Source organism: Malania oleifera, chromosome 11, assembly GCF_029873635.1.
Source record: "Malania oleifera isolate guangnan ecotype guangnan chromosome 11, ASM2987363v1, whole genome shotgun sequence".
Lineage (NCBI taxonomy): Eukaryota > Viridiplantae > Streptophyta > Magnoliopsida > Santalales > Ximeniaceae > Malania > Malania oleifera.
In genome coordinates, this window is record NC_080427.1 from 83,272,745 (window position 1) to 83,288,124 (window position 15,380).

General features: G+C 37.9%; 1 protein-coding gene across 1 annotated transcript; it reads right to left on the reverse strand.

Annotated features, from left to right (window-relative positions):
* Positions 1–10,305: 10,305 nt before the first annotated feature.
* On the reverse strand, positions 10,306–11,122 carry LOC131167610 (uncharacterized). The gene is made up of 3 exons (XM_058126406.1): positions 10,961–11,122; positions 10,667–10,744; positions 10,306–10,554 (listed from the first exon to the last, which is right to left on the reverse strand). The coding sequence occupies exons 1-3, from the start codon at positions 11,120–11,122 to the stop codon at positions 10,306–10,308; spliced, it is 489 nt and encodes a 162-aa protein (XP_057982389.1).
* Between the last annotated feature and the right edge of the window lie 4,258 nt (positions 11,123–15,380).

Below are 15,380 nucleotides of genomic sequence, written 5' to 3' on the forward strand. Positions count from 1 at the left end.
CCAACCTCTTACATTTAAAACATGTAATATTTCTATGATAGTCTTTAGTTGGAACATATGATTTTGACTCTCTTACAAAATATCCCATGTAGAGATGTTTTTGTTTTAGATTCTCTTTCCCATTAAAACCAAGACCTTCCTTCTCTAGGGAATTTCTTTGAGCTCCTAGGAGTTTTTTAAAATTATTTTGACCTTTTGTAAATTTACAAATAATCTTAGATTTATCTTTCAAATTCTTTTCCAATTCCTCAATTTTATAATCCTTGTCTTTCATAAGAGATGCATGAGATTCATTTTGACGTTCAACTAACTTTGAAAATTCTTTCAATTTTAATTTTAAACCAGAATTTTTCTTATTCATTTTCTCAAGCATTTTAAGAGTGTACAAATATTCTTGTTTCAATTCATTATATGAAAACATGCCATTCTCATTTTTATAATCACTGGAATAATAAGAAGATGATGAGAATGATGATTGTACCTCAAGGTCATTATATGCCATTAGACACAGATTTGCAAGCTCGTCATCATTGGATTTAGGTTCTGAATTACTTGTGCTGTGCGTATCCCAACCGATTTTTAGCGCCTTCTTCTTTTTCTTGGAGGTTCATTAGTTTGAGAGACTCAGACTTGATGTGTCCAACCTCTCTGCAGTTGTAGCAAGTTGGTGGATCTTCCTTCTTTTTCTTCGTGATTGACTCTCCTCTTTCTGATTTTGAGTTCTATAATTTTCTATTGAACTTCTTATTCTTTTTCAAGAACTTCTCGAACTTCTTTGTTAGCAAGGCCATGTCATCTTCTGATACCACTTCCTTCACTAGAGTTGTTTGACAATGCCATAACTGTTGTGGCTTTCTTTGCTTTAATTTGCTCATTCTTCCTCTTATTTATTGCAAGCACATAGGTGATGAACGATCGAATTAGTTCATCAAAAGACATCTCCGTGAGATTTCTCCCTTCAGCTATTGCAGTAGCTTTAGCTTCCCAAACTGGTAGAAGTCCCCTTAGTATTTTCTTGATCAACTCATAAGTAGGGTAAGATTTACCAAGAGCATTTAGAGAATTCGTGATGTGTGTGAATCTAGTGTACATGGATTGAATAGATTCATCAGCAGTCATTTTAAATGCTTCATACTCACTATTGAGCATGTCTATCCTACTATCTTTCACTTCCTTAGTACCTTCGTATACAACTTTTAATTTTTCCCAAATCTCTTTAGCAAAGTTACATGTCATTACCCTATTAAACTCATTTACATCTAGTGCACAGAATAACAGATTCATTATAGCATTTATTTACATTGATTTCTAGTCCTCTTCAGTATACTCATCTTCCATTTTGGGTACATTAACCTTATCAACTACTTTCATAGGGACATGGTTTCCTCTGGAAACAATTTTTCACACTTTCCAATCTACATTTAACAATATATACTCATCCTTCTTTTCCAGTAGGTGAAATTTACAACGCAGAAAATAGGTGGTCTAGTGGATGAGTGTTCCTCACTGAATAGAGTTACACCGATGTGTGCCATGTGATCTTTTTACAAATGAACAAATAAGTCTATGTAAACCTGCTCTGATACCAAATGTTAATTCAGGTGTAATCCCAAGAGGGGGGTGAATTGGGTATTTTAAAAACCTTTAATATTATTTACCCCTTAATCCCTATTTCTATATTTAACAAATTACTTATCAAGTTTGTGTGAGGTTATTCAACATACACACATGCAATATAAGTAATGAAATGTGTTGCAGAAATTAAAAGTAGTAAAGGAGAGAGAAAGCAAACACAGTTTTTACGAGGTTCAACCAACTCGGCCTATGTCCTCGCCTTGAGCAACCCACTCATGGATTCTACTAAATCCCCACTCCTTTAATCGGGACGAAGCTTGTTGACCTTATAGGTCACGCTCGGTTTTGATTATGACAAATACTCATTGTATCTAATGGGTGTTTGAGGTTTTGTGCATGAACTAAAATTGTCAAAATCGAGATGGGCACAAAGCAAGTAAAGACTGAAGACCAATTATTATTTTCAATTGAAATATATTCATTTGTAGAATTGGTCTGTAATAGTTAAATAGGGTTTGGTTTGTAATAAGCACACACATCACATGCATGATTTATTACGTAAGCTCAAACCAATCATAATGCAAAATGACCTTAGAAAGACCTTAGGTTCCGTCGACCGACACCGGACTTTTTTGATATCTTTATTTTGGACAAAAATGATCCTAGGACACACACCATGCACCTATGATTGTTAGGCACTTGAATAAGGTTTGTGTGTTTCAAGACAAGACCAAAATGCACACATTGTGCACTTTCGGTCGACCGACCTTGAAAGTTCATTTTGGCCTAGTCGACCGAAACCGGCTTGGGTCAACAGTTGACCAAGGTCTTGGTCGACTGAGCCAGTGTAATTCAAAATCCCTAGTCGACCGAAACCCCCTGAGGTTAACAAATTGACCATCTAGTCGACCGAGCCAAAAATGAATACCAACTACTTGGTCAACTAAGGGTTCTCAGGAGAAATCCCAACTGTCGGTTCGACTGAACCATTCAATTCAAAATGGCCTGGTCGACTAAACCTTGGTAAAGTGAAAAATCGCCCACTTTCGGTCGACCGAACCCTCAGTTCAAAAATGTCTTGGTCGACCGAACCTTATGAACTCTGGTCGACCGAAATGGTTATGGTCGACCAGACCTCTCGGGTTGCCTTGATTTTTACCACGGTTAAACATTTTTAAATAGGGTTAATTAGGGTTAAAATGATTTTAAACAATATTAATAATACCCTACATGTCCTAACGACTATAATTCTTCCAAAGTCTATATATAGCCCATCATTTTCTAAGACTAGCATGAGATTAGCAAATTTGATTAGGGTGAAATTCTCTGAAAATCCCAAAACCCAAAATACTTATCTTTGAGCCTCCAACACTTATTCTTACCAGATCTTACTTCTAAAATATCTTTGTAAGTGTGTTTTAAGTGTGGTTGTGCATAAAGGTTTACTCTCCTTGCTCTAGTTGCTTGATATAATTTTCTTGAGAGCTAAACCTAAGTATTCTTAGGGGACTTTATTAATAAGTCTCACCTGAGAAGACTTGTATTTAACTTCTGAGTATTGCATATCCATTGCAATATCTTAAGAAGTTTGTATTTGTTTGTAAATTGCAAAATCTCTTCAAAACATTTTCAAATATCTAGTGGTATTTATTTTGATATAACTTTGAGAAGATATTTGCTTATGTGATAGTGATCTTTGTTGCAATGTTCATTCACTCATATATTATTTGCTGAATACAAAGATTACACATCTTTTGCAAACCCAGCATATACATTATTTGATATTTACATGCTTGAGACATCCTGCTGATTGAAATACTTGAGACTTGACATCTTTGTGTGAACTTATTGGCTGAATATCTTGTGATACAAAGATTGCTTGATTGATAGTCTCACGCACTCATTACACTGATAGTAAATATATATATATATATATATATATATATCAGAGAGTTGAGATGTTGGACCACATTGAGCTTAGATATTAAATCATATTGTGATGTATGTAATTGCGCGTATTTGGGTACATATTTTCTTTACACGAAAGTACAATCACTGTACCGATATCATTTGATTGCAAAATCTGTTGTATTTCCAAGCACGGGCCTGAAGAGGGAGACTAGCTCAGGAATAGTCTTGGATTGGCTTAGACCCGGTTAGGAAAGCTAGGTGCGCTATCCTGTTATGGTGTGTAGGTTGAGGTCAGTCCCGCTAATTAACCTGGTTAAGGTTGAGGTCAGCCCAGTGCTAATTGACCTGGTTGTAATCGGTGCCGCTCCACCCTTAAGTGAGCTATTAGTGGAATCCTCAGGCTTGCGAGTAAGAGGCGGGGACGTAGGCACAGTTGGCCGAACCCCGATAACATATCGTGTGCTTGTTTATATTTTCACACTTTATATTTACCGCACGTGTATGTTATTATGTGAATGATGCGCTTGATTTAGATTTTCGTATATTATACTTATCGGCGTATTTGGAACTGCATAGAAAGACCCTAGGTTGTAATATTTTACTGACATCTAATTTAACCTAGGAGAAAAGTTTAAAACTCCAATTCACCCCCCTCTTGGGAATACACCAATTCTAACAATTGGTATCAGAGCCTCGTTGCACTTGACTTAAACTTTTTTGCAAAAAGATCACAATGGCTCACATTGGTGTATCCCCATTCGGTGAGGGACAGTCACTTTCCAGTCCTCCATTATTTTGTGGTGTCGACTACACCACGTGGAAAGTTAGAATGACCATTTTCTTGAAATCTATAGATTGGAGAGTCTGACTTGTGGCTGCTAAAGGAAGATGTGCACAAATAAATGAAACTGATTTCAATGTGATTAATTCTAATGCCATGGATACGTTATACCTTGCGTTAGATTCTGATATTTTTGTTGAGTGTGTGGCATGTCACAGTGCACTAGAAATCTGGGATGAACTAGAAAAGAAATATGGGGAATCCCACTAGAAAGAGATCGTAACTCCTTTGAATGCTACGAGCTCTCTAACGACCCCAAATTCCTTAACATAACATGAAACATAATAAATAAGATGGTCAATCCGAACCCGTGGGTAATGGGGACACCTGTCAATCACAGTGGAAACCTAAGCAGCAGTAAGCATAAAATCTAATTCATCCATCCATAAAGCGTAATACCAGAGTTTATTACAACATCATAAAACTATGTTTATATGCATCCTCATAAATATCAAAATAACTCTAGGATCAAACACAAAATAATCCTGATCCTAGTACAAAATCTTACCCTCCTAATGGGTAATATCACTGACTCAATGGCGGTCTCGACCCACCGGTCTCTCTAAGTCTCCTGAAAAGTTAATTAATGTTGGGGGCGAGACACATCTCAATAAGGGAAAATAAACTAAATACAGTTGTGTGGCAATACGAACATTTAATACAATTATACATATACAATACATTTCATATATCGGTAAACGTTCATCATAATATACAGAATTCTCATATACTTTCATATTTATTAATAAATCATAACACACGTAAAACATCTATTATAACTGATAATATTGAAAACATACCAGGATGAATAGCTAGCTAATGTCATGTATTACCCCCCATGACGGGTTGTACAACCAGAAGGCGGGACCCGACAATGCTTGGCCGACCACTACCTAGTCAAATATGTCTGTAAGTACGATGGGCCCGCCACATCCTGATCCAGACTGTCAGGTGGACGTTTACAACTCTACACTGAAAGCCACATCGACTATCCATCTCCCACCCCCTCGTGGGGTGGTTAGCACAAGTCTGAACATAGATATCTGATCTACATAGCTACGGTACTGAGCTCCTAAAACTGAACTAAACTAACATCCGGGTTCTGATAACATATAATACATGATATTATAGCGGCCTCGTGCCGATCATTTGAAAAATACGGCCTCGTGCTGAACATTTCATAATTACGGCCTCGTGCCGAATATTTTATAAATACAGCCTTGTGCCGAATATTTCATATATATCATTCTGAAAATAATCAATTTATCATGCATTTCAACATCATAAGGTACTGTATTCTTCCGTAATTTCTCAAAACATATTCCATTCATATCATTATCATATCATGATATTCTTCCATGTAAAATAATATTCATGCCACACAATTGTTGTATAAAACCATGCATTGCATTCTAAAAATCATAATTTCTAGCATCTTATACATATATATACATTTCAACATAATAACAGTATTTTTCTCAAACATACCTTTCCTTCGTAATTTACAAATATAACACATGTTTTTCAGAAAATAACTTTTCTCATAAATAATGATAGTTTGCATAAAAATAACTGCTTTAGTTTATTCCCTTACCTGGTTACTGAGAAAAGCCCCTATGAACTCTAGTATCACACCCGTAGGATTTCCTAATCAATACCCTGAAAATGAAAACTCCTAGTATTAAACTTCAGTATTTCTACATGTATATCATTTCCTATAACTACCATAAGATCAAATTTGGCTTAAAAAGCCTTACCTCACCTTAGGGATGATTTCCAACTTGCTTTCACCAATGATCCGCTTCGACAGATTTGGAGAGAACTTCCCCAGGAGCGTCGTGGTGACTTCAGATTGTCAATCTGGCATAAATCTGGCCCAAAATTGATGAGAGAGAGAGAGAGGGCCGAAGGGGGGAGAGAGAGAGAAGATAGTTTACTTATTTGTGAAGTTAAAAATCCAGATTTTTCTATTTATAGAACTGGATTCATTGATGAGCCACATCATTCATCGACGAATCCTTCATTAATTTCATCCACGAAATTCAGTTGGCTCAAAATGCCTCTCGGTACTTCTTCATCAACGAAATTCAGTCTTCGTCGATGAATTTTCTTAATGCCTCATCGACGAATCCCTGATGATCCCCCCCTCGGTTATTCCTTCCAAAGTGCGATGTCGTTGATGAAGTTGACTTCCTCCTTCTGTTACTGGTTTCATTTTCCTTCCTCTTTATTATCTAAATTCCATTTTTATTTGGGTTGTCACATACTTCCCTTCTTCAAAATTTCATCCTCGAAATTTACTACTCACGTAATTTATCATCCCTTAGGAAAAATGGTCTACTTATTTTATTACTTACCCTCACTTGTGGCAGAGGAATACCGTGGTTGCAACTCAAGTTCTGGGAGATTTATATATACCAAAAGAAATTCCCCCCGAAACTAAAAGACCACATACTAACTAAAGTATTACATATACCTACAAAAGAAACATTACATATTTACTTACATTTCTTATTTACATATGAACTTCTTGGAATAATTGCGAGTATTTCTGTCTGATCTGCTCCTCGAGCTCCCAAGAAGCCTTTTCTACTGCATGATTCCTCCATAGAACCTTTACCAGAGGAATTTTCTTATTACGTAATTCCCGTTCCTTTTGGTTTAGAATCTACACTGGTACCTCCTCATAAACTAGCGAGTCACTGAACTCTAACTCACCATAGCTGATAATATGAGAAGGATCTAGGATGTATTTCCTCAATATAGATACGTGGAATACGTCGTGTATTCTGGATAGTGTAGGTGGCAAAGCTAGCTTGTAGGCCACCAGCCCCACTTTCTCTAAAATTTCAAACGGACCGATAAACTTAGGGCTAAGTTTACCCTTTTTTTCGAATCTCATAACTCCTTTCAATGGAGCTATCTTCAAAAATACGTGGTCACCCACATCAAACTCCAAATTCCTACGGTGATTGTCGGCGTAACTCTTATGTCGGTTTTGAGTTGCACTGATTCTTTCCTTGATGAGCTGAACCAACTCTGGTCCCATAACTCGCCGCTCACCTATCTCATCCTAATATAAAAGAGATCGACATCTCCTACCGTACAAGGCCTCAAACGGTGCCATGCCAATACTGGACTGGTAACTGTTATTATACGCGAATTCCACTAGTGGCATGAACTGAGTCCAGCTTCCCCCAAAATCTAATACACATGCACGAAGCATATCTTCTAGTATCTGTATCGTCCTCTCAGTCTGTCCATCTGACTGAGGATGGAATGCCGTGATAAATGATAACTAAGACCCCAGAGCCTCCTGCAAGCTCCTTCAAAATTGTGACGTGAAACGCGGGTCTCGATATGACACAATAGATACAGACACCCCATGAGAACGAACTATCTCCTGAATGTAAATCTTCGCTAAACGGCTGAGGGAATAGCTGATCTTAATAGGGAGGAAATGGGCGGACTTAGTCAACCGGTCTACTATCACCCAAATTGCATTCTGGCCATGTGATGTCAACGGCAGCCCTGAAATGAATTCCATGGAAATATGATCACACTTCCACTCCGGGATAAACAACGGCTGCAACTAGCCTAACAGCCTCTGGTGCTCAGCTTTTACCTGTTGGCACGTCAAGCACTAGGCTACATACTCGGCAATCTCCCTCTTCATACCACTCCACCAGTAAAACTCTCGTAGATCCCTAAACATTTTCGTATTGTCGGGATGAACCATATATAAAGATCTATGAGCCTTATCTAAAATGGTCCTCCTAATATCAGCATCGGTAGGAACACACAGTCTGGAACGGAACTGCAAAGCTTCGTCATATGAAATGCAAAATTCCTCTCCCTGACCACTCTGCACTCTGTCTATTACCTTTACCAATTTTGGATCTCCTTTCTAGGCAGCTTTAATTATTTCTTGTATAGTAGGCTGTACCACTAGGTTGGCGATACATATTGGGGTATTACTCTCTATCAATTCAATACCAAGTCTCTCTAGATCCATAATAGTCGGATGCTGGATCTCCATAGCTGCCAACACTGGTTCCCTGGATTTCCTACTCAGTGCATCAGCTACCACATTTGCCTTCCCTAGGTGATAACTGATAATACAATCAAAATCCTTAATCAACTCTAACCACCTTCTCTATCTCATATTCAATTCATTCTGAGTGAAGAAATATTTTAAGCTCTTATGGCCGGAGAAAATCTCGCACTGCTCGCCGTACAGGTAATGCCTCCAAATTTTCAATGTGTGTATCACTGCAGCTAATTCAAAATCATGGGTAAGGTAGTTCTTTTTGTATTCTTTCAACTATCTGGATGCATATGCCACCACCCTACCATGCTGCATCAACATACAGCGAAGTCCTTTTAAGGACGCTTCACTGTAAATAGTACACCTTTCACCCCCAGACGGGATGATTAGTACTGGCGTTGTGGCTAATCTTTGCTTCAGCTCCTGAAAGCTCTGCTCATAGTTGTAATCCCATTCAAATATGGCATTCTTTCTAGTCAATCCTGTTAGAGGCCCTGATATAGCTGAGAGCCCCTCAATAAAACAACGATAATAATCAGCTAACCCCAAGAAACTCTTGATCTCCTAGACATTTCTCGGTATAGCCCAATTCACTATCGCCTCAATCTTACTAGGATCCACAGAAATTTCGTCTCCTGAGATTACATGCCCCAAAAACACAACTTTCTCAAGCCACAAGTCGCATTTACTGAATTTTGCATGCAACTTCTTTTCCCTGAGCATCTGCAAAATCTACCTCAATTGTATTTCGTGCTCCTGAAAGCTCCTCGAATAGACTAGTACATCATCAATAAAAACAACAACAAACTGGTCTAAAAATGGATGAAAAATCCTATTCATCAAATCCATAAATATCGCAGGAGCATTTGTTAAACCAAATGGCATAACTAGAAACTCATAATGCCTATATTTGGTCTTGAAAGCCGTCTTCGACACATCTTTCGCTCTCACTTTTACCTGATGATAGCCTGACTTGAGATCGATCGTGGAATACACCCGTGTACCCTAGAGCTGGTCAAACAAATCATCGATACGGGGTAGAGGGTACTTGTTCTTGATGGTCACCTTATTAATCTCTCTGTAATTTATGCACATCCTCATAGACCCGTCCTTCTTCTTTACAAATAGCACTGAAGCTCCCCATAGAGATACACTCGGTCGTATGAAGCCCTTATCAAGCAAATCCTGCAACTGATCTTTCAATTCTGCTAACTCTGTCGGCGCCATTCTATACGGTGCTTTAGAAATCGACGCTGTACCTTGAAGTAGATCAATAGGGAAATCTACTTCACGATCAGGCGGCAAACCTGGTAATTCATCTGGAAACACGTCTGTAAATTCTTTCACCACAAGCATATTAATAAGCTTTAATTCATTTTCTAACATTTCCTTTACAAAAGCCACAAATCCCAAACAACCATTCTAGAGCAGTCTTCTTGCCTAAACAGCTGAGACCATATGAGGTAAGGATTGGACTCGAGGCCCTGTAAATCTAAATTCTGGTGAATATCACTTCCTTTGCGCAAGAGTCTATAATAGCAGAATTAGCTACTAGTCAATCCATGCCAAAGATAATTTCAAACCCATGCATATCCAACACCACCAAATCAACAGATAAAATTCTCCCCTGAACATCAACTGGACAACCACGAAGCATCCTACTACATCTCACCGCTGACCCGGTCGGTGTAGCCACTAACAGTTTAACATCTAATGATTGCGTTTCCGCCCTATATAATTTAACACACCCTAAGGACACAAATGAGTGTGTGGCACCAGAATCAAAGAGTGCAATAACTTTAAATGAAAACACATTAACAGTACTTGTCACCACGTCGCCGGTCGCCTCAGCGTCACCCGGTGTCAAAGCAAAAACTCTGGCTGGGGCCATATTCCTCTGCTGGCCTCCACGTGGCGCCTAGTAACCTCCTCATGTAGGTATAGGAGCAGGAGTAGCACCAAACTGTGTCGGACACTCCATTATCATATGTCTTGGCTCCTTGCACCTGTAGCAGACACCTCGCACAACACGACACTCCCTCAGATGTCTCTTCCAGCAAGATGGGCAAGCTGGAGATGGCTGCGCACCATGAACCATGTCCAAACCCCTACTGGGAACCAGAAGGTATGGATCTCTTCTTCTGCCTCTACTCCTCTGCTTCCAATCGTTCACCAATTTCTGCTATAGTGGCTCTATCAACCAGCTCTGCAAAATCCTGCAACTTCAAAATCGATACCTGCTTGTATATTTCTCTCCTCAGGCCTCTTTCAAACTGTCGTACCTTCTTTACCTCATCTGGAATGATGTACAGGGCGAAGCGATATAGCTCGATGAACATCGCCGCGTATTGCTGTACTGACAGCTGTCCCTGCTTCAGATTCAGGAACTCCTCAATCTTAGCCTCCCTAGACAAGGCTGGAAAATACCTGTTGAAAAATATTTCTTTAAACCGCTCCCATGTCATCTCCACAGGTATAGTCCTCTGTTGCTCTAAAAGTCTCACTGTTGACCACCATCTCTCGGCCTTCCCAGTTAGTCTATAGGTGGCAAACAGTACCTTCTACTCCTTTGAACATTGCAGTACTGTAAATATTTTCTCTATCTCCTGCACCCAGTTTTCAGCAACTGTAGGGTCTATCCCTCCTAAGAATGCCAGAGGACTCATCTTTATAAACTTCTCAATTGAACTACCGTGGCCTACCGATGGACCACCCGGTTCCTTCAAACTCCTGGCAATTTCTGCCATAACCTGCTGTGCTATGCTGCGTAAAACAGTATCTGAATCACTACTCGGAGAGCCTGAGTGTCCAACACCCTCACTCCCACTGGCGTGGACACAATTGCCACCAAGGTCCATCCTGAAAAATATGTAACTTAACTTAAACTTCCTTCTCTATACGTATCACTCAACTCATATGCTATTTTCTCCTAATTAATTCATCTCTCCTAATCTCAATTCAAGGTTCAATCATGCAATCTAGATACCCAACTCGACGATAGTTTACCATGAATTTCTTTAAATCGTCACCCCAGGAAAATCACACAAAGCACCACGGAAGTCCTACATCTAAACTACAAAACTATACCTCAAATCCCTTTATCCTATACTCTGGTAGTATTACTACTGTACTCTAGAGTCTACAGAACCTAGAATCATAGGATCTGATACCAAACTATAACGATCCCAAATTCCTTAACATAAAATGAAACATAATAAATAAGATGGTCAATCCGAACCCGTGGGTAACGGGGACACCTATTAATTACAGCGGAAACCTAAGCAGCAGTAAGCATAAAATCTAATTCATCAATCCATAAAGCATAATACTAGAGTTTACTACAACATCATAAAACTGTGTTTATATACATCCTCATAAATATCAAAATAACTCTAGGATCAAACACAAAATAATCCTGATCCTAGTACAAAATCTTACCCTCCTAACGGGTAATATCACTGACTCAATGGTGGCCTCGACCCGCCAGTCTCTCTAAGTTAATTAATGTTGGGGGTGAGACACATCTCAGTAAGGGAAAATAAACTAAATATAGCTGTGTGGCAACATGAACATTTAATGCAATTATACATATACAATACATTTCATATATCGATAAACATTCATTATAATATACTGAATTCTCATATACTTTCATATTTATTAATAAATCATAACATACGTAAAACATCTGTTATAAATGATAATATTAAAAACATACCCAGGATGAATAGCTAGCTAATGTCATGTATTACCCCCTATGACGGGTTGTGCGGCCCGAAGGCGGGACCCGACAATGGTTGGCCAACCATGCCTAGTCAAATATGTCTGTAAGTACGATGGGCCTGCCACATCCTAGTCCGAACTACCAGGTGGACGTCTACAACTCTACGCCAAAAGCCACATTGACTATCCATCTCCCACCCCCTCGTGGGGTGGTTAGCACAAGTCTGAACATGGATATCTGATCTATATAGTTACGGTACCGAGCTCCTAAAACTGAACTAAACTAACATCCGCGTTTTGATAACATATAATACATGATATTATAGTAGCCTCGTGCCGATCATTTCATAAATACGATCTTGTGCTAATCATTTCATAATTACGGCCTCGTGTAGAACATTTCGTAATTACGGCCTCGTGTTGAATATTTCATAATTACGGCCTCGTGCCGAATATTTCATAATTACAGCCTCATCCGAATATTTCATAATTACAGCCTCATGCCGAATATTTCATAATTATGGTCTCATGCCGAACATTTTATAAATACGACCTCGTGCTGAGTATTTCATATATGTCATTCTGAAATTAATCAATTTATCATGCATTTTAACATCATAAGGTACTGTATTCTTCTGTAATTTCTCAAAACATATTCCATTTGTATCATTATCATATCATGATATTCTTCCCTATAAAATAATATTCATGCCACACAATTGCTGTATAAAACCATGCATTGCATTCTAAAAATCATAATTTCTAGCATCTCATACATATATATATATACATTTCAGCATAATAACAGTATTTTTCTCAAACGTACCTTTCCTTCGTAATTTACAAATATAACACATGCTTTTCAGAAAATAACTTTTCTCATAAATAATGATAGTTTGCATAAAAATAACTGTTTTAGTTTATTCCCTTACCTGGTTATTGAGAAAAGCCCTTATGAATTCTGGTCTCACACCCGTAAGATTTCCTAATCAATACTCTAAAAATGAAAACTCCCAGTATTAAACTTCAGTATTTCTACGTGTATATCATTTCCTATAACTATCGTAAGATCAAATTTAACTTAAAAAGCCTTACCTCAACTCAGGGATGATTTCCAACTTGCTTTCACCAACAATCCGCTCCGGCAGATTTGGAGAGAACTTCCCGAGGAGTGTCGTGGTGACTTTCGATTGTCAATCCAAAGTAAATCTGGTCCAAAATTGATGAAAGAGAGAGAGGGCCGAAGGGGAGAGAGAGAGAGGATAGTTTACTTAGTTGTGAAGTTAAAAATTCAGATTTTTCTATTTATAGAACTGGATTCGTTGACGAGCCACGTCATTCATCGACGAATCCTTCATTAATTTCATCGACAAAATTTAGTCCTCGTCGACGAAATTCAATTGGCTCAAAATGCCTCTTGGTATTTCTTCATCAACGAAATTCAGTCTTCGTCGACGAAATTCAGTCTTCATTGATGAATTCTCTTAAGCCCTCGTTGATGAATCCCCTGTATTCATTGACGATGCCCTGATGATCCCCCCCTAGTTATTCCTTCCAAAGTGCAATGTGCGTTCATCAACGTAGTTGACTTCTTCCTTCTGTTACTGGTTTCATTTCCCTTCCTCTTTATTATCTAAATTCCATTTTTATTCGGGTTGTCACAAGCTCAAATGATCAGGAGGAAGTAAATCATGTGTTAGAAATCAACGAAGAGGTATATGATTCTCACTCTGGCTTGTTTGATTGTTTTTGTGATGAATGTTGTGATGGGTCATATACTAAATCATCTATTGATAATACTGTAAATGGTTCATGCAATGTTTACTATGAAAAATCTTGTGATGAATCATGTGATTGCTCATGTGATATTTACTATGATGATTCTCATGCCAAATCATGTAATGTATCAAATGCTAGATCATCCGTTGAATATCATAATAATTCTGCTAGTGATGTATGTGATGATTCATATATTGAATGTTGCAATATATTATGGTATGAATCATCTCTTGCATTGTGTGACAAATTTTTTGATGATGCATGCAACAATATATGTGAAAACAATTGTATTAAATCTTTTGTTGAATCATGTGCATCAAACTTTGGAAGCATGAAATCTTATGAAAAACAGAAAAAGAAAATCCTTAATGCTCATAAGATTACAGTTAGGATGTCTAAGCAGAAAATCTTTCTGAAAAACAAAAGTAAAAAATTGGCTGCACAATTAGAAAATCTAAAAGACTACAACACCATCTTAGAAAAGAGAAAGATTAAGAAGATCTTAAAAATTATTTGCTTAGAAGAAGAAATGGATGATTATTCTAGAGCTACACTCAAGGTTATCAATGAGAAGAATAATCATAATAAATCCTTAGAGATTAAAAAGAAAAATCTTTTCAAAAATGATTTAGGACTATCACATAATTCCCACTATCATGTCTATACAAGCAATCATAAGAATTGTAAGCATATTCTTTCATGCGTTTACAAAACCTGCTTGCATTATAAAAGAAAGAGGCACAACCAATTTATTCTCTTATCCAAAAGTGCCAGAGAATTAGAACAAGAAATGGTGTGGGTAATCATGAAAGCAAACCCCGTAGGTCCAAAGGAAAAATGGTTTTAAATTAATATTACTATTTTTAAATGTTTCCTTAGATCCTAGACTTAGGGTTATGGGGTTGTGATGATTGTAGGCTTGGGAAGTGATTGTTGTTTAAAATGAAATCTTTGTATGCACACGCACTGAACAAGTAGGAGTCATCATTCTAGGTGTAAGCACTAGTAGATACAAATTCCTAATCCGATAAGTGCTTGTTATAGGATATCATTCCTAATCAAAATTATGGGCATTCACTGGGGAAGTATTCCCTTTCAATTTAAATTATAAACCCTTTAATTTTGATTTATCCAATCCATATGAAGTCCTTACCAAACCACGATCATACTCCGTAAGATTTCACCCATTCCTTGGTTTGTACCCTTGCTCCTCTACGTCATCATTTCTGAAGGATACTCCTCACACCAAAGAGCATTGTTTAAGAAAAGCCACATACTCCTCAGTGCTCGGTGCCCAAATAATCTAAACTTAAAGGGAAGTAATCTACATTCAATAAGTCAAATCTTGGTACCTACCTCAATTGTGTAATATCTCTCCACCAAGAATCCCTAAGAATCATGTTTATATGGTAACATATCAAATCTGAGCTTAAGGAAGAATTTTGGATCAAAATTAGGCAAAAATCGGGAAAATTCACTATGCTCGGTCGACGGGGCATTGTA